The sequence below is a fragment of the Eptatretus burgeri genome, chromosome 3 (assembly GCF_056783735.1).
Source record: "Eptatretus burgeri isolate ZD-2024b chromosome 3, Ebu_testis_v1, whole genome shotgun sequence".
Classification (NCBI taxonomy): domain Eukaryota; kingdom Metazoa; phylum Chordata; class Myxini; order Myxiniformes; family Myxinidae; genus Eptatretus; species Eptatretus burgeri.
Window position 1 is genome coordinate 99,016,417 of NC_140963.1, and position 21,031 is coordinate 99,037,447.

At 44.3% G+C, this 21,031-nt stretch overlaps 1 protein-coding gene across 5 annotated transcripts in view; it reads left to right on the forward strand.

Annotated features, from left to right (window-relative positions):
* Nucleotides 1-21,031, forward strand: part of ATXN7L3 (ataxin 7 like 3) — a 109,480-nt gene that overhangs the window by 5,033 nt on the left and 83,416 nt on the right. For 4 of the 5 annotated variants that reach the window (XM_085874661.1, XM_085874662.1, XM_085874657.1 and 1 more), the window contains exon 2: nt 3,053-3,185. The exons of the other annotated variant lie outside the window; for it this stretch is intronic. In XM_085874661.1, the coding sequence (XP_085730787.1) occupies nt 3,053-3,185 (133 nt within the window). The remainder of the gene's footprint in view (nt 1-3,052; nt 3,186-21,031) is intronic. 5 annotated transcript variants of the gene reach the window in all.

Here is a 21,031-nt window from a genome sequence, read left to right on the forward strand (position 1 = left end):
GGATGATCAAAGGAAAATGGATGCTCCCGAGCTCAATTTGTAGTGTTGTAGCAAAGGGGTTGAATACGATATCGCAAAGGGGTTGGCTGAATATCATTATTGATGCAAGACATTTCAGGTTTGAATTTTTAATGAATTTGTAAAAAATTCTAAAAACACATTTCCACTTTGTCATTGTGGGGTATTTTGTGTAGATCGGTGACAAAAAGTTTAAATTTAATCCATTTTAAATTCAGGTTGTACCACAACAAAATGTGACAAAAGTTTAGGGGTGTGAATACTTTCTGAAGGCACTGTGTATTTGTGTGTGAGTGCGATAACTCGCAAATGCTTTCAGTCATCTTCGTCAAACTTCGCCAGAAGATTCTGATGGACTAAAGTGAGTCTGTCAATGTTTGTTGACTATGTCAAAGGTGAAGGTGACAGTGATGTCATTTGCATGATTTTAATTATAGCTGTCAGGCTACCTATCGCCTCACACCTTCTTGTTTGTATGTTTGTGTGCATGTTATCTCAAAAAGTTGTGGACGAATTCGGATGAAATTTGGTGGGCAGTTTGGGTGTGTGACGAGGATGAATTGATTAGATTTTGGTGAAGATCCAGATCTGGATCCAGACACTAAAATTTTTTACTGTGATTCTTCACTATTGAGAGATAGGGCCAAAAACGATATCTAGCATGGTTTTTCAAAAGTTTATTGGGCCAGATATGTTCTACTGGATCAGGCATTGTGGCAGAGGTGTGCGCTGTACCGAGTGTCCATCTATTTTTGATCATTTATCACATTCGTCAACAAAGCACTTTGGTGGATGACGGTCCTTGCCTTGGCTTTGAGGAGGTAAAAAAATCTTCCGCTTAACCCAGTGGATCTTTTCGGACATGTCGGACCCCTTTGCAGAGTTTTTATGCAAGTGTGGGAGGTACGTCTTCATTTGACCAGCCGTACCGAAAAGCACTGCAGTCCTACGTTTCACCCCCACCCCCCCCCCTTTCACCAGGCTATTGAAGTAACATAAGAAAGAGGCATATAATCGTTTGCCAATCCCTGTGCATCCGAACGTAGGAACGCATTAAACTGCAATCCCACAAAAGGTGACGGTTAAGTTTCCAGAATTCAGAGTGCTGAGCACGCACCCCATCTCGTTCGGCCTAAAAAAAAAAAAAAAAAAAAAAGTTGAATTTCCAGTAACCCAACCTACCCCAATAATTCCTGCCGACCCCAATTTTTTTAAATTTTGGCGAGGATCGACTTCCGGGCGACCATTTTATGTCTGCTGTGCATAGCATTACTCTGTGCCATTGTTGACTGCCGTGGTCTCAACAGAGAAAATCAGCGGCTGTTTATTTCACTTCAGGGGTCAGAAGGTTTTATCGGCATTTTAAAAAACATTGCACAACCCATGTGGAACACATTGATGGTGTCTTGTTCAAATTTGGAAAATGGACCCTGGATAGACATTCCCGACTTTGACAGAAGTCATGGCTGCCGTGCAGACATTTCGTGGTCGTTTCTTTCACTGAAAGTGCCGATGTGGTCACGAAGACACACAAGATGTCAGACCCATGAGGTCTGCATTTGGCATGCTTATGTCTGGTGAAAAAATGGCTACCATTAAAAAAAAAGAGCTAAAAGGTATTCTGTGAAGAAGATGAAGAAGAATTTTATTGTCAACATTGGTGTAAAATCGAAAACGAAGTGTAAATAAATATTATAATAATAGGAAGTATTCGATCCTAGCCTGACTGGTACCACCTGTGTTGGTTGGTCCAGGCTTATGTTACTCCTTTGCGTACCCGTGCCTCTCAACCTGAAATCCTGAACATGTCTTGTACTGAACAACATCACCGAATCCTGGGCCATTCTGGCCACATCTATATTAAAGTCACCCCCAACATTCAAAGGGGCAGAGAAAGAAAGGAGGAGCTCCAACTGGCGCAAGAACTCCACTCTTTCCCATGCACTCTGAGGGACGTACACATTGACCAGGGTCAGGGAGGTTGATGACACAACCAATCCTGAGTGAGGCCAATCCCCCTGGAATAATTTGGTCTAAACTCAGGACCTCGACATCCCGGCTTTTAATGAGGGATCCTAATCCTACCGCACTGTTAGTATTGCATCCAGACCAATACGACTCTTTACTGCCAATTTTCATGGAGGTATCCATACTCACCTTGTGGAATATGGCTTTCCTGCAAAGGGCAGATGTCCCAATCAAAACTATGTAATGTGTAATACCAACATCCAGCCAATTAGCAAGGTGACAATTGAAATTACCACGCGTGAGGAAGGGAGAGTTGGGATGGGTGGTTAAAAGTTTGTCCATGTCATCTGAGAGATGTAGATGGAGTCGTCACTGTTGAGAGGACAGATGGTAGAACACAGACAAGCATGAGGTGGGAGTGAATGGGAAGCTACAGCCATAGGTACTCTTGGGGTTTGGGAGGTGTAAGAACAGTACATAGAGAGTGAGAAATGGAGTTCTTGATGTACAGTGCAACTCCATCTCCAGGACAAGGTTCAGGTCGATCAAACCCCAGGAGGCTATAGCCAGGGAGAGACACTAAGGAGTCACAGACATCTTGTGGGAGTAAGGATTCTGAAAGATGATGTCCAGTTTATCGGCAGCAGCCTGGATTGAGAGATGTCAGTTTGGATTGTAGGCTTCGGATGTTTGATGTCCACGCAGTTAGGAATGGGAGGAGGAGCTGTTGATCGGACATAGGGATGTGGGGTGTGGGGAAGCTGGGAGTGTGTGTGTAGTCCCCATAAACTGGTTCTGACATGGAAGGGGAGGGTGGGGGGGGGTGACTCATGTTCAACAATCATGTTTATCTGTTTCTATGAGCACTGTGAGCTCTCTCCCATTTTACAGCTATTGGCGTGTGTAATTATCCATTTGTTGCAGTGATGGTTATTCAGAAAACAGGTGAATTTTTTTTCTTTTTCCGGGCAACCGAAATTCTGAAATGTTACCGTTGAGCACTGTATAGTGTTATAAAAGTACTTTTCGATGTTTTTTTTTTAACCTTTGTATTTGTCCTACTCAGGGCTTGACACAGGACATCTTTGCTGAGCTGATTGATGATGTTTGTCTGGGTCTTTGCTTTGAAGTACATCGCTCGGCAAAATGTGGCTTCTTCTTCCTGGATGACATGGATGCTGAGAGCATGCAAGAATTTGGTACTTTCTATTTTAGCAAAACCATCAAGTATGAGAGTGCTACTCTCTCTTCCCCCCATGATCCCCCTGCCCCCCTTCCTTTCCCACTCATTTTTCCCTGACCTTGCCATAGACAGAAGCTTCTATTTAAAGGAAAGATTGATGTATTCAAAATTAAAATTTCATGAAATCATACTTGAAAATTGCACTTGGTGGGAGTGGAATATATGTTGTACCAAAATGAGCCTGTACTAACCTGTTTCATGGTTGGGTTGTCTGCGATTAAACCATCTCCTCCTCCTAGTTTCCTGTTGAGGGTGTATGGATACGGACACCCAGCAGGTTTAAAAACAAAAGCTGTCAAAAGGCAGAAGAGCTCCATGTGAGCCAACATCCAACCATATCTGGTCCCCAACTGTCTGTGGCCGTCGTCCTGTGGTTGGGTACCTCTTTCTCGGAAGTTGGTGGCAGGATTTGCACTCTGGCCACTGTGAAACACTTCATTCCACAACATACACAAAAAACACAACTAAAACCAAGAAGAACCAACTCCGTGGGAGTACTTCCTGTGCAGCTGCTCTTCTCAGGGCAGCACACCGGATGACGGAATTGGAGCAGAGCCTTCGGGACCCCCATTCTTTGATGATGCGACGAAAATCATGGTGAAAACTAGTTTGGTCAGGTTATGGTAGTATTTGTTAAAAGTGGTGCTGAGACCACGGTCTTGTTGGATTAACTTGAGGCGGTTCCTTCGGGTTGGTACTTGGAATGTTCTCACGAGAAGAGAAGATGACCATCTGTTTCTGCTGTCATCTGAGCTCCAGCGTTTGAACATCAGTATTGCATCACTCTCTGAGGTTCGGAGACAGGATTGTGGTGAGATAATGGTGGGTGGTTAGACCAATGACTGCCTTGGTCACTCTGATGGTAACCATGCCCAAAGCTGACTTCCATGATAATTGAGGTAGCAAATGTCAATGAGTGTATTATGAGACTGTGGATTCATTACTCTCTGGTCTCTGAAAATGCTCTGAAGGGAGAGATCTCACTTTGAAGGAGACATTTGATGCTGCACTCAAGACTGGTTGATTAGGTGAAGAGAAACTTTGTATCCCAGCAGACACTGGATACCCTTGACCAGAGTCACAGGGCTAGGCTTAATGGCAGAACTGAGCTGTTCAGGGAGCTGAAGCATAAAACTGTATTCACCGAGGGTGGACAAGGAGGCTTATATGCGAGAAATCTGTGAAGGGAAAGAGCATCACCTGTAGTCAAGTGATTCTCGTCCTGCTTATAGACGGATCTGTGCATTGCATGGTGCATCATTTGGGAATCTGACCTATATTTCGCAGATGACGCAGTCATCTTTGCGGATACTTTGGATATCCTGATTGGGGCCCTTGCCACTGAATGAAGTCGGAGCTGCTGGGATTACGGGTCTCCTGGGTCAAAACTAAGATCCAGGCTTTCATTGACATATTAGATGCTGCTATCTTGTCTGTACCTGTTTCTGATGAGGATGTTGAGGTCACAGAGAGATTCACTTATTTTGGCAGTGATATTCATGTCTCCGCATGTTGTGCGCCAGAGGTTGATAGATGCCTGGGTCGGGTCTGAGGAGTCATGAATTCACTGTATCATGGGGTGTGGTGCTGTCGGAACCTGTGTTGGAGGATGAAAGTCCGAGTCTTTAAGTCCCTGGTGCTCCAGTCTTGCTCTATGGATGTGAGACTTGGACTCTGACCAAGGATCTGAGACAAAGACTTGCCTCCTTCGGTACCAAGTCACCTCGGAGAATCCTTGGCTATCGCTTGTCAGAATTTGTGTCCGACGAGCGTTTGCTGAGAGAGACTCGGATAAGGTTTGTTACCTGTATTGTCCATGAGCGTCAGCTGTGGCTGTATGGACATGTGGCTTGTTTTTCCTGACGCTGATCCTGCTCACCAGATTCTGTCAGCGAGGGCGCCTCGTGAGTGGAGGAAGCCAATGGGCTGACCACATGCCTCATGGTTACAGCTGGTTCATCGGCATATCTAGGTGATGGGGATGGGCCAGGCATCTACCTGGGGGATGGGCAGACTGAAGCCCCTGGAGTACCAGCGGAAAGTGGATGTGGCAACGTGCTTCTCCAGCTCTTGCTCCCAAATCTGACGTGACCCGAAACTGAGCATACACTTGGATACAAGTTGGAAAATAAGTTTGATTTGATTTGATATACCACACTCTTTACAGAGTGTTGATGCTGCCGAAGCAGTTTCTTGGCACGGTTTATACTGGATGGGTTACCATTGCATTCCTAGTGTTGTCTGGCTGTGCTCTCTCCTTTTAAATACTGAGCATCAAGCAAGGAAGCAGCATGTACCTTTGTTTTTTTTTTAGCCTTTGGTATGACTTGGCCGAGGTTTGAACTACCGACCTCCGCGATTAAGAGCGGATGCTGCAACCATTTTATCACCGTGTCTAGTGGAAAAGAAATGTTTCAAAACCTTAAAATTGGAAAGTGGACGCAAAATTCGCGTCAAATCGATGAATATTCAATCGGTCTATTATACAGTATCGATCATGATTGTTACCACAAGTCACCCATGACTTGACAGAACTGGATAACGTGATAACTATTATGACGCTTTACAAGTATAAAGCGGTAAGAATCGGAAAAAAATACTGAAGGAAAAGGAAGTGTAAAAAGGAAAAAAAAGAAATGGTGTTTAATTAAGTTTTAAATCTGTAATTGATGAGATTGTGAATGTGTTAAATGGAAGTTTATTTCACTAGTTTATCCCATCTCAAGATTGCTTTCAGTCTTTTTTTTTCCTTTTTTTAATATGGGATCTAAGGCTCATAGTGGAGCTGCCACACACCTCACTCATGAACATACAGATGAAAACTCGAGACAACACAAGACTATTCGATGAGACGAACACAGCCACCGAGCTTGGGGGAAGTGCCGTCACTTCCTGGGGCACTTTGGGTACCAGCTACACCACAACAATTGCGCTGCCTTTCTCACTGCACTCAGCAGGGCATTTCTAAAGGAGGAATTTCTTTCTCCTCCATGGATGCCAACCTCGGAGGATTGTCCATGCTTCTATCCTTTAAATGCTGATCATCGAGAAAGGAAGCAGCACATACCATTTTTATGTCTTTGCTATGACTCTTCATCCTATTGCGAGCAACTAACTACCTGAACATTCAAGTTGTTCGACCACATCATTCTTCCAATTGTATAATTGACTATGTCAGACATGATGGCACGGGCAAATTTAATTTTGGCGTTATAGTTTATCATCAATATTTTAAAATCTATGGAATAGCTTAATCTGAGTTCAGGAAATATCTTTAGGATTGGAGTGCTGTGATAAGTTATGAGCTTTTCTGCCATATTCTGAATCGGCTGTTGGAGCTCAACAGTGTAAGAAGCAGTTAGGCCTGCTAACAGTGAGTTGCAGGATACCAAACCTCATGTTATGAGACCATGAACTGATGTTTCGGCCATCTTCTGATTTTAAGCTGGAGCAGATTTGTAATTTTTATGCAGATGGAAGAAAACATTCATATTTTAGTAAGATGGAGAAAAAGAAGTAAAATGTTGGATCCATGTTCTTTGCTCTGTTGCTCTTATTTCTCCTGTGTCTGTACTATTCATCCTGTTGTTCTTTGGCTGCATCTCATTTGCTTAGGAGTTAGGAAATGTCACTCCCCTCCACAAGAAGGGTACAAAATAGATGCTATCAACTACAGACCATTAAGCTTGTTTCCAATTATAAGCAAAGTCATGAAATCCATCACTGCTGCCAAAATGGTCTTTCATCTTATCAAACAGCCTGATCTTCAACATTGCTTTGGAATCTTTCTTTCACTCTACACTATGAACATGAGCTGCTGTTTCTTTCTCCAAAATGGACCGAAGAGAAAAATCTGAAACCAAATGCATGAACCATCTCCATTGACATATCTCAGGCATTTGACAGTGTGATATCCTGCTCTGCTTGCTAAGCTTTGTGTCTGTGGCATACAAGGCCACCTTCATTCCTGAATTTCTAACCTCCACTCGAGCAGTCAGTTTGTTGCTATCAATGGAACCCTCCCTCTCCTCTGATCCCCCCATGGAGGCTGGAACACCTGAAAGACAGTGTCTTTGGCCCAGTCTTGTTCCTCATAAAAATAAACAACCTCTTCGATACTGTGGAAACCCTCTTGTTTTGCACTGATGACTCCATGAGTGTTGTACAATACCTCCATCCAACTGTTGGGCAGCTTGAATGTATGTCATTCTCTGCTAATCTAGAAATAATTTGATGCTCGTCTAATAAATGGAACATGTCCTTAAATCGTGAAAAAACCCCCACCTATCGATTTCAATGATTGTCTCTTGAAATTATGAGCCTTATCATCAGCCATGACACCTCATGGACTGCCCATATAGCAAAGCTAGCCTCCAAAGCCACACTGACTCAGCATCCTCCGTCGTTCCAAGTCTTTCTGTGAAAAATCAGAGCTACTCCCGGTCTACCATGCCTTTGTGCATACCTCAAAGGAGTACTGCTATCTCCTGTGAGTTAGCATCCCAGCATCACATCTGTCTCATGTGGATTCTGTGGAATCGAAAGCTCATCGTTATTGGAAACTCCCTTGGTGAGGCTGAAGCACAAGGGTTGCTATCGCATCGCATCACCTATTTTTTTTTTCTCCTCTCGTCACCCTTCCCATGCTTTCTCAGCCCTCTGACCTTCCCCTGCAACTACAGAATGTGCGTGTCTTGCAGCAACCCTCTGATCGTTAGACTTCAAAAATCGAATCGTCATACACCTCAACTCACCAAAGTTTAGTTTTCTGGTGCTCCTGTTCATTAAGAAACCAAAATCTCCTCTCCATTAAAATCATACAATTTGTGAGTCCAGGGTATGGCATCGACATTGTTAACATGTTTAATTGGCTCATCCTCTGGTATAATCTTTTTATAAATTGGATTTTCATCAACAAATTCTTACAATATCACCCCCTTGAATTTTGGTTTCTTTTAACGAAGTTGTTTTTCATGTTCTGTTTTTACATCTGTCACCCAAGGTGGAAGGAGGTTGTTGTTCACCCCTGTCTGTCTTTGTTTGTGTGCAGGATATCTCAAAAAGTTATTGACGGATTCGGAGGAAACTTGGTGGACAGGTTGCGTGTGTGACGAGGACAAATTGATTCGATTTTGGTGAAGATCTGGATATGAGTGTTTTAAGTTTTAAAGTGATTCTTCACCATTGAGAGATGAGGCCAAAAACGATGTATTGCATGGTATTTCAAAAATTTAATTGGCCCGATATATTTTACTTGATCAGGCATTGCGTGGTGGAGGTATGTGCTCAACCGAGTGTCCTTCTAGTTGTAAATGTTTCTGAGGATTTTTTCTTTGTTAAGGGATGAATGGTGCTGTTGCACTCATCCACACTACATTGAATAAAATAAATCCATCTTTCAATGGTCTTGCTCTCACCTTCCATTTCGGGAAATTTCTCATTCAACTGTTTCTTTGAAGTGTGATTTAAAATTTTCCATTTTCCTGGCTTTTTCTGATGATCTAGTTGTCTTTCAGGAAATTGATGAACGTTCTGTTTATTCATGGGTGGACAGCTTATCAACCAGTCTTCCTTTTGCTTTAAAAAAATATTTGTTTAAAATCATCTGAGATGACACTCATTTTATTTCTCAAAGGATGAAGCTGAAGCTTGAAGATTTAGAACACAAAGTGCACCAGAACATAACTGAACAACCCCCCCCCCCAAAAAAAAAACACCATGGTGGAAAGGGGGGAAACATACCAACAGCAGGGTGGAGGGACATTTGGAGAAATAATGGGCATGAGGAAGAATGAGAGGAGGACACGATTTGAACAAGCAGGATACAAACTAAAACAGCAAGAAGAGGAAGGGAAAGCGAGATTAAATAGCATCGAGAAGGGTTCGTAGATGTCTCACCTCAAATGAGGATTTTTTTTTGGAGTGTGTATTGGTAGAAACAGGAAGTCAATGTAAAGTGATGATTCAGACCATGACATGTGGAATATGTTTACCTTGTAGACAATGGCGGTTCGCTCAGAAGAACTATCATTGGTGATTAAAACAAAAAAATATACTGTATGTCGTGCATAGCACTATACTTGTGAAATCCAAATAAACTTCCAGTTCTGGGTTTGGAGCGTCGGCTGGTTCTCTCAGGGGTCTCTGCCGACTTTCTCAAAGTTAAGTCTTCAGTCGATTTTGTCCCGTTTAACTGTCTATTCTCTCACCTTCATGTTTCTGTGTGTTCCTAGTTCGGTTTTGTTTCAAAAATCGTGCTATTTTGTGAGTTTTCGTCGACCTTGTCTTTCCGGGTTCCTTGAGGCCGACCCATCCTTCCCCTCGCGGTGGACGATCGTTTTTATTTGTATTCTCTCCCTATTACCAAAATTCCTATTTTCCCCACTTTCCCAATCTCCCTATCCCTCCCAACTAAACATTTTGTTTCTTGTCTTAAATTTAAAAGAAAAAACAAAACAACTACCTTCCTCCCTTTATATCCACGAATCCCGATTCTTCTTCTACCGATCTTCTATCTTCTATCTTCGCTGACCCACTCTCTCCATTACCTTCACCATTTCTTCCGACAACCTACCATTCCCAAATCTTACCTAATCCTCAAAAATCTATCAAATTAATAATTTCCTTGTATCCTTTCGATCTATACACCTCCTATAACCATGTGTCTCTCTCTCCACCCCCTTCCTGATACTTTTCATCGACCCAGCAGCTTCACTCTGCATTTACCGTTCCAATTTCACCATACACCTCCACAATTTTACTTCAACCTTCCCTTTTCCGAATGTTACACAATCCTCATTTAAAATAAACAAATTCACTTTTTTTTTTTTGCATACCTTGTCGAGGTTCGTATGAGAGCTAAAAGTCAAGGAACTTTTCACTATACACCCCCCATAGCCATGTGCTTCTCCGGGAACCACGCGATCTCTTTCCACCCTCTGTGGTTACCGATCCAAGTTCACCATTCACCTCACGATTTTTTCTACAACCTTGCCTTCACCAAATCTGATGAAAACTCTCTCAAAAAATAATAATAACTAGCTGAAACCCCGTCACAGACGGATTCCGTTCATTCAACCACCCTCACCAGCTCACACACACTCAAGGGACATGGACTGGACAGGGTGCCCTTGCCCCCATTCAATTTGCTTACCCCCGCCCAAAAAATGTAATTACCCCAACCCCGCCTCTTCACTCCCTGCCCCCCGTCTTTTAATTCCACGCCCCACTTGCCCCCGGGCCCCCCCCCCCCTGTCCACCCCCTCACACTCAACTCCGCCTCATTCAACCCAGCCCCCACCCCATTTCCCCGTCTCCCGCTTTCAATTTGCTTTCCTTGCCCCCCGCCTCTTCACTCCTCGCCCCCATCTCAACGGAAAGTGTTTATTCTGCTTCAGAGTTGAAAGTTGACTATTGCCACTATGCGTGATGCACTCTTACAGGTACGAAGTTTCTTTCAATCCAGGTCACAGTACCGAGAAAAACGTGACGCGACCGCGAGGAGGAGCACAAAATTGGTCCTTCAGTATTAATATATAAATAGAAGATACAGTAGACACCACTTTATAAATCCACGGTTCTAAAATCCAGCCGCTGATTGTGACCAAAATGAGTTGGAACGGAATTTTACATCGAGAAATCCGCCGTTTAATAAAACCACCTGCTTGGCACGTGCGAGATCTCAACCTAAGCTTGATGTAGTATGCGCTGCCGCAGAGTGAAAAAAAAAAAACCAACAGTAACTGGTGACTGACTTCGAATCCCGCTGCCGCTCGAATCCCTCCGACCCCGAATCCCAATAGCCAAGGGAAAAAAGCGACGACGAACCCGAGCCGATGCCAACAGCGGCAGAGATGCAGACGGCACTCGCCAAATTGGACAGGGGATGCAGCTTTCAGGTTTTGCCCATCCCGATTTTCACCACGTGACGGATTCAATAAAGGAACATTTGCGCAAAACCTTCCCTCCCAAGCAAGCGACCTTGGAGAGATTCATTTGAACAATCCCCTTGTCACCGTTTGATAAATCAATGTTTTTGTAGCATAAAGCAGTGTTTACCGACATTCGCTTTTTGTCTTATCCATCCAGTCGGTGGCTGAAAATAGGTTCTCCGCTTAATAAATCCAGCCGGTTAATAAATCCAAACGGCGTGGTCCCATAGTGGATTTATAAAGTGGTGTCTACTGTACAATGTCTCTTGTTACATTTTTTGTGTCCACTTCACATTCTGAGGTAGTCACCATGTGCAGAAGAGGATTTTACATTGCAGACGCTATTTTGAAGGAGTGGAATTCATAATTACACCTCTCGGCAGTAATTTGCTGACGACGGACGTAATGGCGTCAGCGAATAACCGATTATGTCATGACGTCCTGACGCCTTTCAGCGGTGACGTCACACGTCGCCATGTAAACGAATGTAAAACGAAAAGTGTTTATTCTGCTTCAGAGTTGAAGTTTGACAATTGCCACTACGTGCGATGCACTCTTACAGGTACCATGTTTCTTTCAGTCCAGGTCACAGTACCGAGAAAAACGTGACGCGCCCGCCAGGAGGAGCACAAAATTGGTCCTTCAGTATTAATATATAGATAATAATAAAAACGATCTCTTATAATGCTTCATCTTTCTCTTTCAAGTGGTACTCATTACGATATCATAATTCACTATTCTTCTTGTGTTTCAACAGACTGCTCTCAATTCGACCTTTCCCTCATACCGAGCCTAAAAAATCCAACTGTTGCAGCGTTTCTTCTCTCCATTCTTGTAATGCGCCTTTATTGCATCCCTCAGGAAATGTCTTCAATCCCATTTCTGACCTAAAAAAAATTTAAAACCCCAGTTTACTGTGAATGTTCGCTTTCCATCAACCATTCTTTTTTTTTCCAACTTCAGTGCCAACTCACCCCTCTCACCCCTCCTCAAAGCAACCATCACACTCTTCTCCCTCCAAGCTTCTCTCTCACCTTTCTCAAAAACTCCCCCCCTCACCTTTCTCCCTCAACTCTCCCCACTCACTCTTCTTCCTCAACTCTCCACACTCACCCTTCTCCCACCATTCACCCCCTCACTCCCCCTTCTCAAAGTTGCCCTCCCCCACTCGTATTCACAAAGCTGCCTCCTTCCCCTGCACTCTCACCTCCATCTCATCACTCCACCTTCTCAACTGCCTTCTGCCCCCTCTCCTGCCCCCCTCTCCCCCAGCACCACAGAGCCTTTTCTCATCTTCATTCAGCCCCCTCCCCGAGCTATTCTGCAACCCACCACACTCTTTCAACAACTCTCCTTACCTCCCCCCCCTCCTCCCATGTCCAACCCTCCTCCTCCCCTTCCATCCTCTGCACCCAAATCCCCCTCCCCTCCCTCTTCATTAACAGTGTGGACCTCAAATATCCGGGGTCTTCACTCAAACCTTTCAGATTTTTCCATACAGGTTACCACTGACAAACCAGACATAATCTACCCAACCGAAACATTTCTCCCTCAAGACGTCTCTGACTCCCTGGTTACTCCCTCCTCCGGTATGACAGACCTGAGCCTCGTCCTGGTCGCAGAGTTGCTCACTTCATCAAAGACTCTATTCCTCACTCTCCATGCATTGCCCTCACTCCCCCACACCCCCAGGAATACCTCTGGCTACGGCTTCCCCTCCACTCCCACCTCATGTTTATATGTGTACTGTACTGTCCACCAAACAGTGATGACTTCATTTACACCTCACTGTCCGAAAACATCGACCAACTTCTATCTTCTCATCCGAACTCTCTCTTCCTCATATGTGGTGACTTCAATTGTCATCATGACAGTTGGCGAGGTGTATCTCTCTCACCCCTCATGGCACTTCAGCAAAAGACTTCTCGACTCATTGGGACTGACTCAATCGGTCAACTTCCCAACCCGGATCTCAACCAATGGTGCTCTATCTCTTCTGGATCTGATTTTGACAAATTTCCCTGAAAATATCTGCTGTTCTTCTGACCACGTCCTTGTCAAAGTGGACATGTCTCTGACTGTTATCAGAGATCCACCTTCGCACCGTTGAGTCTGGCATTTCACTCAAGCCGACTGGCAGGGTCTCCAAGCAGCTATCAAACTTATAGACTGGTCTCCTATCGCTACTTTCTCCAACATCAACTCATCCTCGGAATTCTTTAAAAGAAACTTTCTCTCCCTCATGCACAGATTTATCCCATCTCGTCTTCAGTTGTCCAAACCTTCCTCCTGCCCATGGTTCACTGAAGCTTGTGGTGAGGCAGTTGTCTTGAAACAACTTGCCTTTGCCTCATGGAAAGCAAACCCAACTGAGGGTAATCTCAGTTCCTTCCATCAAGCTCAGAACAAGTGTGTATCTACCCTCAGGAGAGCCAGAAAACAACATCTTTCAAAGCTCAAGTCCGAACTCTCAAACCTCTCTCCCTCCTCCAAATCGCGGTGGCGTCCAATAAAATCTGTTTCTCGTGTATGGTCCCTCTCCATCCCCTCCCTTAACTCAAATGGCCGCACTGCTGATACCGTACGTGGAAAGGCTGAATGCCTAAACTCGGTGTTTGCATCAAAATCTTGTGTCCAAAACCCATCGCTTTCTGTACCCATCTTACCCAGTTGCACACAACTGTCCCTGGACTATGTGTCCTTTTCTTCTGAAAAAGTGGAGAGCTTGCTGTCAAACCTCGACTCAGAATCTGCAACCAGTCCAGATGGCATCAGCTCACATGTCCTAAAAACCTGCTCTGCTGCTCTTGCTCACCCTTTCTCTGTTCCATTCATCCTCTCCTTTGCTCAATGTCATCTGCCATCTGCTTGGAAATCAGCAAACATCACTGCCCTGCACAAAAAGGTGCAAAAATAGATCCCTGCAACTACAGACCAATCAGCCTTCTCCTAATCATCAGCAAGGTTATGGAATCCATCATCACTTCAGACATTAAATCCTTCCTCTTCTCCAATGGCTTGATTTCCGATCATCAATTTGGTTTCAGACCCGGTCACTCCACCCTGGATATGCTGCTTCTGCTCTCCCAACAGTGGATGGAGGTACTCGATACCAGACATGAAATCAGAGCCATATCCCTCAACATATCGCGTGCCTTTGACACGGTCTGGCACCCTGCCCTGCTCACCAAACTCTCTTCCTATGGTATCCAAGGCCATCTCCACTCATGGCTCGCAAACTTCCTCTCCTGTCGCCGTCAGCGTGTGGCCATAAATGGAGTTCTTTCATCTCCTCTCCCTGTGCAGGCTGGAGTTCCTCAAGGCAGCGTTCTGGCCTCTGTTCTTTTTCTGGTTTTCATCAATGATCTCTCTGACTCTCTGGAAAATCCTCTTTATCTCTTTCTTGATGACTCCACTCTCTGCCGTACCATCTGTCATCCCTCAGACTGGCAAGCTGCAGCTTCTTCGCTCACTGCAGATCTGGGTAAAATCACAAACTGGTCCAACACGTGGAACATGTCTTTCAATCCTGACAAATCTCACACTCACTTTGTCTCTCCAAAGGTCCGTTTGGAACCGCCCCCCCCCCCCCATCTACTTTCTCAACTCAACAAACCTCTGTAAGAAGTCTTTTCTTTCAAGCTTTTGGGTCTCGCTATCTGCCATGATCTTTCCTGGGAAAGCCACATTTAAAACCTGGTCTCCAAAGCCAGTCGCCGACTGGGAATCCTTCGTCGTGCAAAGTCCTTCCTCGGCCCACCTGAGCTCCTGACCACATACAAAGCTTTCGTCCGCATCCTGATGGAGTACTGCTCTTCCATCTGGGCTGGAGCTCCTGCCTCTCACCTCTCTCGGCTTCACGCATTGGAAAGAAAGGCATTTCGGATCATTGGTGGCTCCCATGATGAGGTTGAGTCTTTGAGCCTCTCACTCTCTCACCGCAGGCCGGTCGGTGGTCTTTCTATTTTTCTACCGTCTCCTCTCCGGTCTCGCCCCCTCCTGCTCTGTCTGCGATTTGTCCCCACCATATTTCTGCAGGGTGCTCAAGGTCCGCCAACAACCCCCTTCTGGTAAAACTACCAAAATCACGAATCACTGCTCACCTTCACTCTTTCATTCCTCTTTTTTTCTGCCTTTGGAATATACTGCCTCACTCTGTTCAATCCCATTCTTCCCTCCAGGCCTTCAAAACAGCTAATCACCGCCACATCCTATCGTCCCCCATCCAAATCCTCGATCTTTTCTATCCTTGTTTATCCACCCCAAATCCACCTCCTTCAAATTCCCTGCTTTCCTTCCTGAAAGTCCCTGTAGTGTCCATCTTGAATACCCCATGTCCCCCCCCCCAATCCTTCTCCTTTCCACAGATCTAATGTCTATGTTCCCCACTGTTTTGTCCTTACCATGCTCCTCTTGTCTCATGCTCTCCTTGCTGTCCATTGTGTGTTCGTTCTCATACGAGCCTTGACAAGGTATACAAAAAAACAAACAAAAGAAACAATAGTTGCCACGGAAACATCAAATTTGATAATTTCGATAATTTGACAATGTTTTACATGATTGAATGTTGTGCATCGCAAATTTGATTTAATACATTTTCTAATTGTGGCCTAATATGTGTTTTACATGTTTTGGATTACATTGACCCTGAACTTTGACTAATTTTGACCAGATTTTATACACATGCATTACATATACATACAAAAAATAATCTGTGTAAGTTTGTTTGATATCTTTCACAAATTCCTGAGGTTTGGCAATAATAAAATCCCCCCAACCCCCAAAAAATCACCATTCGATTATGATGGAACAAAAAAATTAAAAGCAGGGAGAGGGGGTAGGATGTATTGGAGCTCCAAATATAGAGCGCTGTATCTCCTCCCCCTTCGTCCACCACCCCCTCCATCCCACTCGTTACCTGAATTTAGGATGGATCGATCTGGAATTGACTTTTTTTTTTCAGCGGGTTTAGCCCCTACCCAGAGGGATAGCCATACAATTTCCTTTGGAGGCTTACAGCCGAGATTCTCGGAGATTATGGCGCGCACGGGACGGGAGGGCGGCAAAGGCATGTAACAGACGAAAGCACAAGGGTTTATATTCGAACCCACGACAGACAACACAAGCAACGAAAAAGAAAACGAAAACAAGAACAAGATGTGCAGAGCACGATACTTTCAAAATCCATAAAACAAATTTGACCTAAAAATAATTGGTGGTTGAATTCAATGGTCAAATATGCAACTCCTCTTCAAATTTCAAGTCAATCGGATGAAAATTGTCAATTTTAGAAATTCGGCCTATGTTGGCCTTTTGGCCGATGTTTATCTCAAATAATTGGTGGTTGAATTCAGTGACCTGATATGCAAATCCTCTTCAAATTTCAAGTCAATGAGACGAAAATTGAGGATTTTAGAAATGCCTCCTTAGTTTTTGACCTTTTGTTCTATGTTGACCTTGGGCCGATGTTGACCTCAAAAATAATTGGCTGTTTGAATTTAGTAATTTGAAATATAAATCCTCTTCAAATTTCAAATCAATTGGATGAAAATTGAGATTTTTAGAAATTCGACTGATGTTGACCTTTTGGCCAATGTGGACCTCAAAAATAATTGGTGGTTGAATTTAGTGACCTGAAATGAAAATCCTCTTCAAATTTCAATTCAATTGGATTAAAATGGAGGATTTTAGAAATCTCACCTCAGTTGTTGACCTTTAGCCTATGTTGATCTTTTGACCTATTGACCTCAGAAACAATAGGCTTCTTCCTTATGACAAACTCTCCCATGTGGTGGAGTTTCGTGAAGACTGGTTTAAAATTGTGACCTGTAGGTAACACAGACAGACAGAATAACAAAATCGACTTACCAATATACTTGAAAAATCTTCGATTTTGCAAATAATAGTACGGGATTTAATGAAACGAGTGCGTGCTCGTACGTGCAAAAAAAAACAAACTTTCAAACCGCGTGCCAGAAACAACAACCACCCAGGCCGTTCCTTTGCTCTAGTGTGCCCGTACGTGTGTGGCCATACGTGCGTGGCCGTACGTGAAAAAAAGCAACAAACAAACAAAAAAACTTTCAAACAACTACACAGGCCGTTCCTTCGCTGTCGTAAACGACGACTGGATTGGGGCATTGTGTTTATCTATAAATCAAATGTGCATAAGAAATCGAGAAATTATTAGAATACAGTAAGTCATCACTATCCGGAAGTCCGTACGTTGTAACCTGTAATGGGGAACGCACCCTTTCCCCATCGGCTACACCTACGCAGCAACGTGTCCTGTCATTGGTTTGGTAAATAAATGGCCATAACTTGGAACCACTTGTCCGATACTATCTTTGTCTGCACAATATAATCCTTCTTATGAAATTACTCCATTTACCCCACAAACATAACAATCCTAACCCTAAAGTCACTGTGCATGAGAATGTGCAAACAAAATTATGAATAATTGTTAAGAAATATATTTTACCATTGCAATCTTCTTCTTCTTTCGGCTGCTCCCGTTTGGGGTCGCCACAGCAGATCATCCGTATGATCCGCATAGTGATTTGGCACATGTTTTACGCGGATGCCCTTCCTGACACAACCCTGGTCGCCTCTTACGACACAGGGATATGGTACACCTATTTTAACCGGGGTATACACCAGCCCAGTACACTGGTACTCATTTCGCCGACCTCGGAAGGATGACAGGCTGAGTCAACCCCCTGGAGTATTAATTCAGTGGCCCAACGGGGCTTGAACTCAGGACCTTTTGGATCCCAAGCCGCTGCCCTAACCACTGCGCCAACACACCAGGATATATTTTACCATTGCAATAAGTGTTGAAAATGGCATCCACATGCATGCAGCCGACTATCCACACATCCTTACATATACGCAAAGACATACATCAACTCAGCCTGAGAAATATTGGTGATGGCGTCCTGTAGTTCTTGAAGACTGGTATGGGGATTATCTTTATAAACAATGCCTTTCATTGCTCCCCAAAGATATTTAAAAGTCCGGAGATGAAAGGTTGGGGAATCTCGTTGGCCAAATGTCCTTTGAAATTAAACTGTTTGCAAACACGTTGTTGAGCAGTATCATGGAGTTATGACTCGTGTGCGCAGTGGCACTGATGTGTTGGAAATATGCAATTTCATGGTTTACCTGCAATTTTCAGAGGTACACCATGACTTTGGTGATACCCTGTAGTTTACCATTAGTCTGTATAAACAGCAAGAAAAAGAGCAATCAGAGATTGCAGACCCTCACCAGGACTTGTTTTTTTTTGTGTGCTGTATTTTGTTTGGCATTTGTGTAATGGTGTGTTGCGCAATGAATAAGAGATATTGTTGCGAATCTGGAAGCCATGAGCACACAACATACAGGTCCTTTATATCAGTTATATTTGTAAGTACATGTTTTATAGATAGCTCCCGTCCCTGGTCTAATGGGTAAATAAATGTTCGTGCGCTGTGGAGTTACTTTAATAGTCAGGTTTTCTTTTTGTTTATTTTTACACCACCGACATCAACGCTGAGGACACCGCATCACCTTCACTTCGCTTCTTTCACCAAGCTCTGACCGACGTCAGCGGTGGTCGTGAGCATTCTCCCTGCAGAAACATGTTGCTCAGCTTCCTGTTGGAGGGACGGTCATTTGGAAGAAGGCGGAGTTCGGGGAGGAGCCAGGCGGCGGCTCTCGACCAATCGGCGTGCAACGAGTGGGGCGACCGTCGCTCGGCCAATCGGACTTCCTCGACTCTGTGAAGGGCGGTCCAAGTGATGTCACCACGCCACCTTGCCAATCGAGGGGTTTGCCATCCGTTTTGGCCAGTCAGAGGGACGGCGAGGATTTTTGCGTGCCAAAACTGGCCAATGACAGGGCGAGGTGGGAGTCTGCACAGAAGGCCGTCCGATGTGGAGAAGCGGGGAGGGCGGAGATACCCCCCCCCCTTCTGCGGTGGAACGAGATCAAAGTGCAGACAGCTGAACCAAAACGAAGAGAGATTTCTTCACCGCCCTTGTCACCGTCAGCCCTGGTCCTCGTCCTCATCCACCGCCTCCTCCTCCGAATGATCGTGAGCGTGGGCGATGACCTTCATTCACCTTAGTTGGGTTCAGCTGCGCTGGTCCGTCCGACGGTGACCGGAGCTCCGGGAAGAAGGGGACACCCAGCCGCGCATTCGCGGCCATGTAGCCAGCTACCACTGATCTGCAGCCCAACTGTCCTCCGGGCTGGAGATCCAAATATAGACCATTGGGGTCCACGTGTGTGTGTGTGTGTGTGCGCGTGCGTGCGTGCGTGCGTGCGTGCGCGTGTGCATGCCCCGTCTTTAAGTAGTAAAATTGTTAAGTGCTTGTGCTGTATATATTTGCATTGCCTTGCTTTATTCGGTTTAAATCTGCTCTTCTGTGTTCCCTAGTTCCCCATTATTGTATAAATATACCCTGTTTGTAAAATGTTTCAGTTCATTCGCATCCCTTCTTTCATTGACTGAGCATGTCGCATGCTGGGGAAAATTGGCAGGGCCACTGCTGTGGCCGTTGTAATGGGACAATCGAGACCGACGGTTCTCGGCGATTAAACCGCTTGGAATCGCACACGGAACGAGCGTGCTCAGGCCTAAGTCACATTTGCCACGGCGGCCGTGGGGTCTCCAAAATGTACGGCCACTAGCTATTATACGGCGGCCGCAGTATTTCCACGGTCACACAATGTAGCAGTCGCATGTTTTTATTTTTCGGGGAGCCGTGTCGAGATCAGGTTTTCACGGCTGATTGAAATCAAGCAATGTCTACACCAATCGTCATAAAGAAGAGCTTTTTATACGCACCAAAAAGTGTATACACGAGAGTAAGTAAAGCACAGAATACCTACAGTATACCAGCTCAGTCAAACTCTGGCTCGCTCAGCAATTTAGCTTGATATATATATATACTTTGTTCTGTCCCCCTTGTAGTACCATCTGTTTTCATGATTTCCCATTTCATCAGGTTTCTATTTGAGATGCCATCCTCAGAAATCTTTTCCCTTTGAGGTAACAGAAAGAAAACTCTCTCTCCCTTACTGTGTTCTTTCCCCGGACTGGCAAAGCATTGATCTTTCATCAGCAAGAAGATCTGTTTTTGGTTAATGTGACAGGCAGATCTTTATCACAATATATATTATCTTCTCATTCTGCTAGCCAGATGTTCCATTCTGAAGATGAATCAATAGAATGAAAACAACACCTTTTTATACTTTTAAAGGTTACTTTCGATCGTTTAAAGTATTTTCACCAATAATGGCTGTTTTTCAGTGTTGGGAGATGTTCAACAACTCCACAATTGCCCCTCTGTTACTTAGAAACATAGTGGAGAAGGAACACCACAGTTACACAATCTTTTGAGAGATGGGATATTCATGGATAGGCAGGATGGCAGGCAGGAGTCTTTTCTACAGGTGGTCCACTCTTATGATCAGCTCCAAGTGGGCCATAACGTCGTGAAAGCTCTGCCCGCACCTTCTAACCTCATAGAAAAGCCCCCTCTCTACCATCATAACCGGCCCACCAACACCCCACCCCTCTGTAGAATAGTGGATACATTTCAACAATAATGACTTAGTTATAGGTCATGAGGAAGCAAAATTACTTTTCAAAAACGACTCGCACAAAATTATTTTACACACGAAAAAGATGCATATATTTTTAACTAACTAGGGTTCATTATGAACAACAAGTAAGAATATTTTTTGGATATCTATTGTTCTTTATGAACAACAAACAAGAATATATTTTGTTCTAACTGCAAGCCAGAGTAAAAATAAGAAAGTTTAAAAAAAATTCCAATATTTTCCAACAAGGCAATGTTTAGATAATATTTCTTTCCAT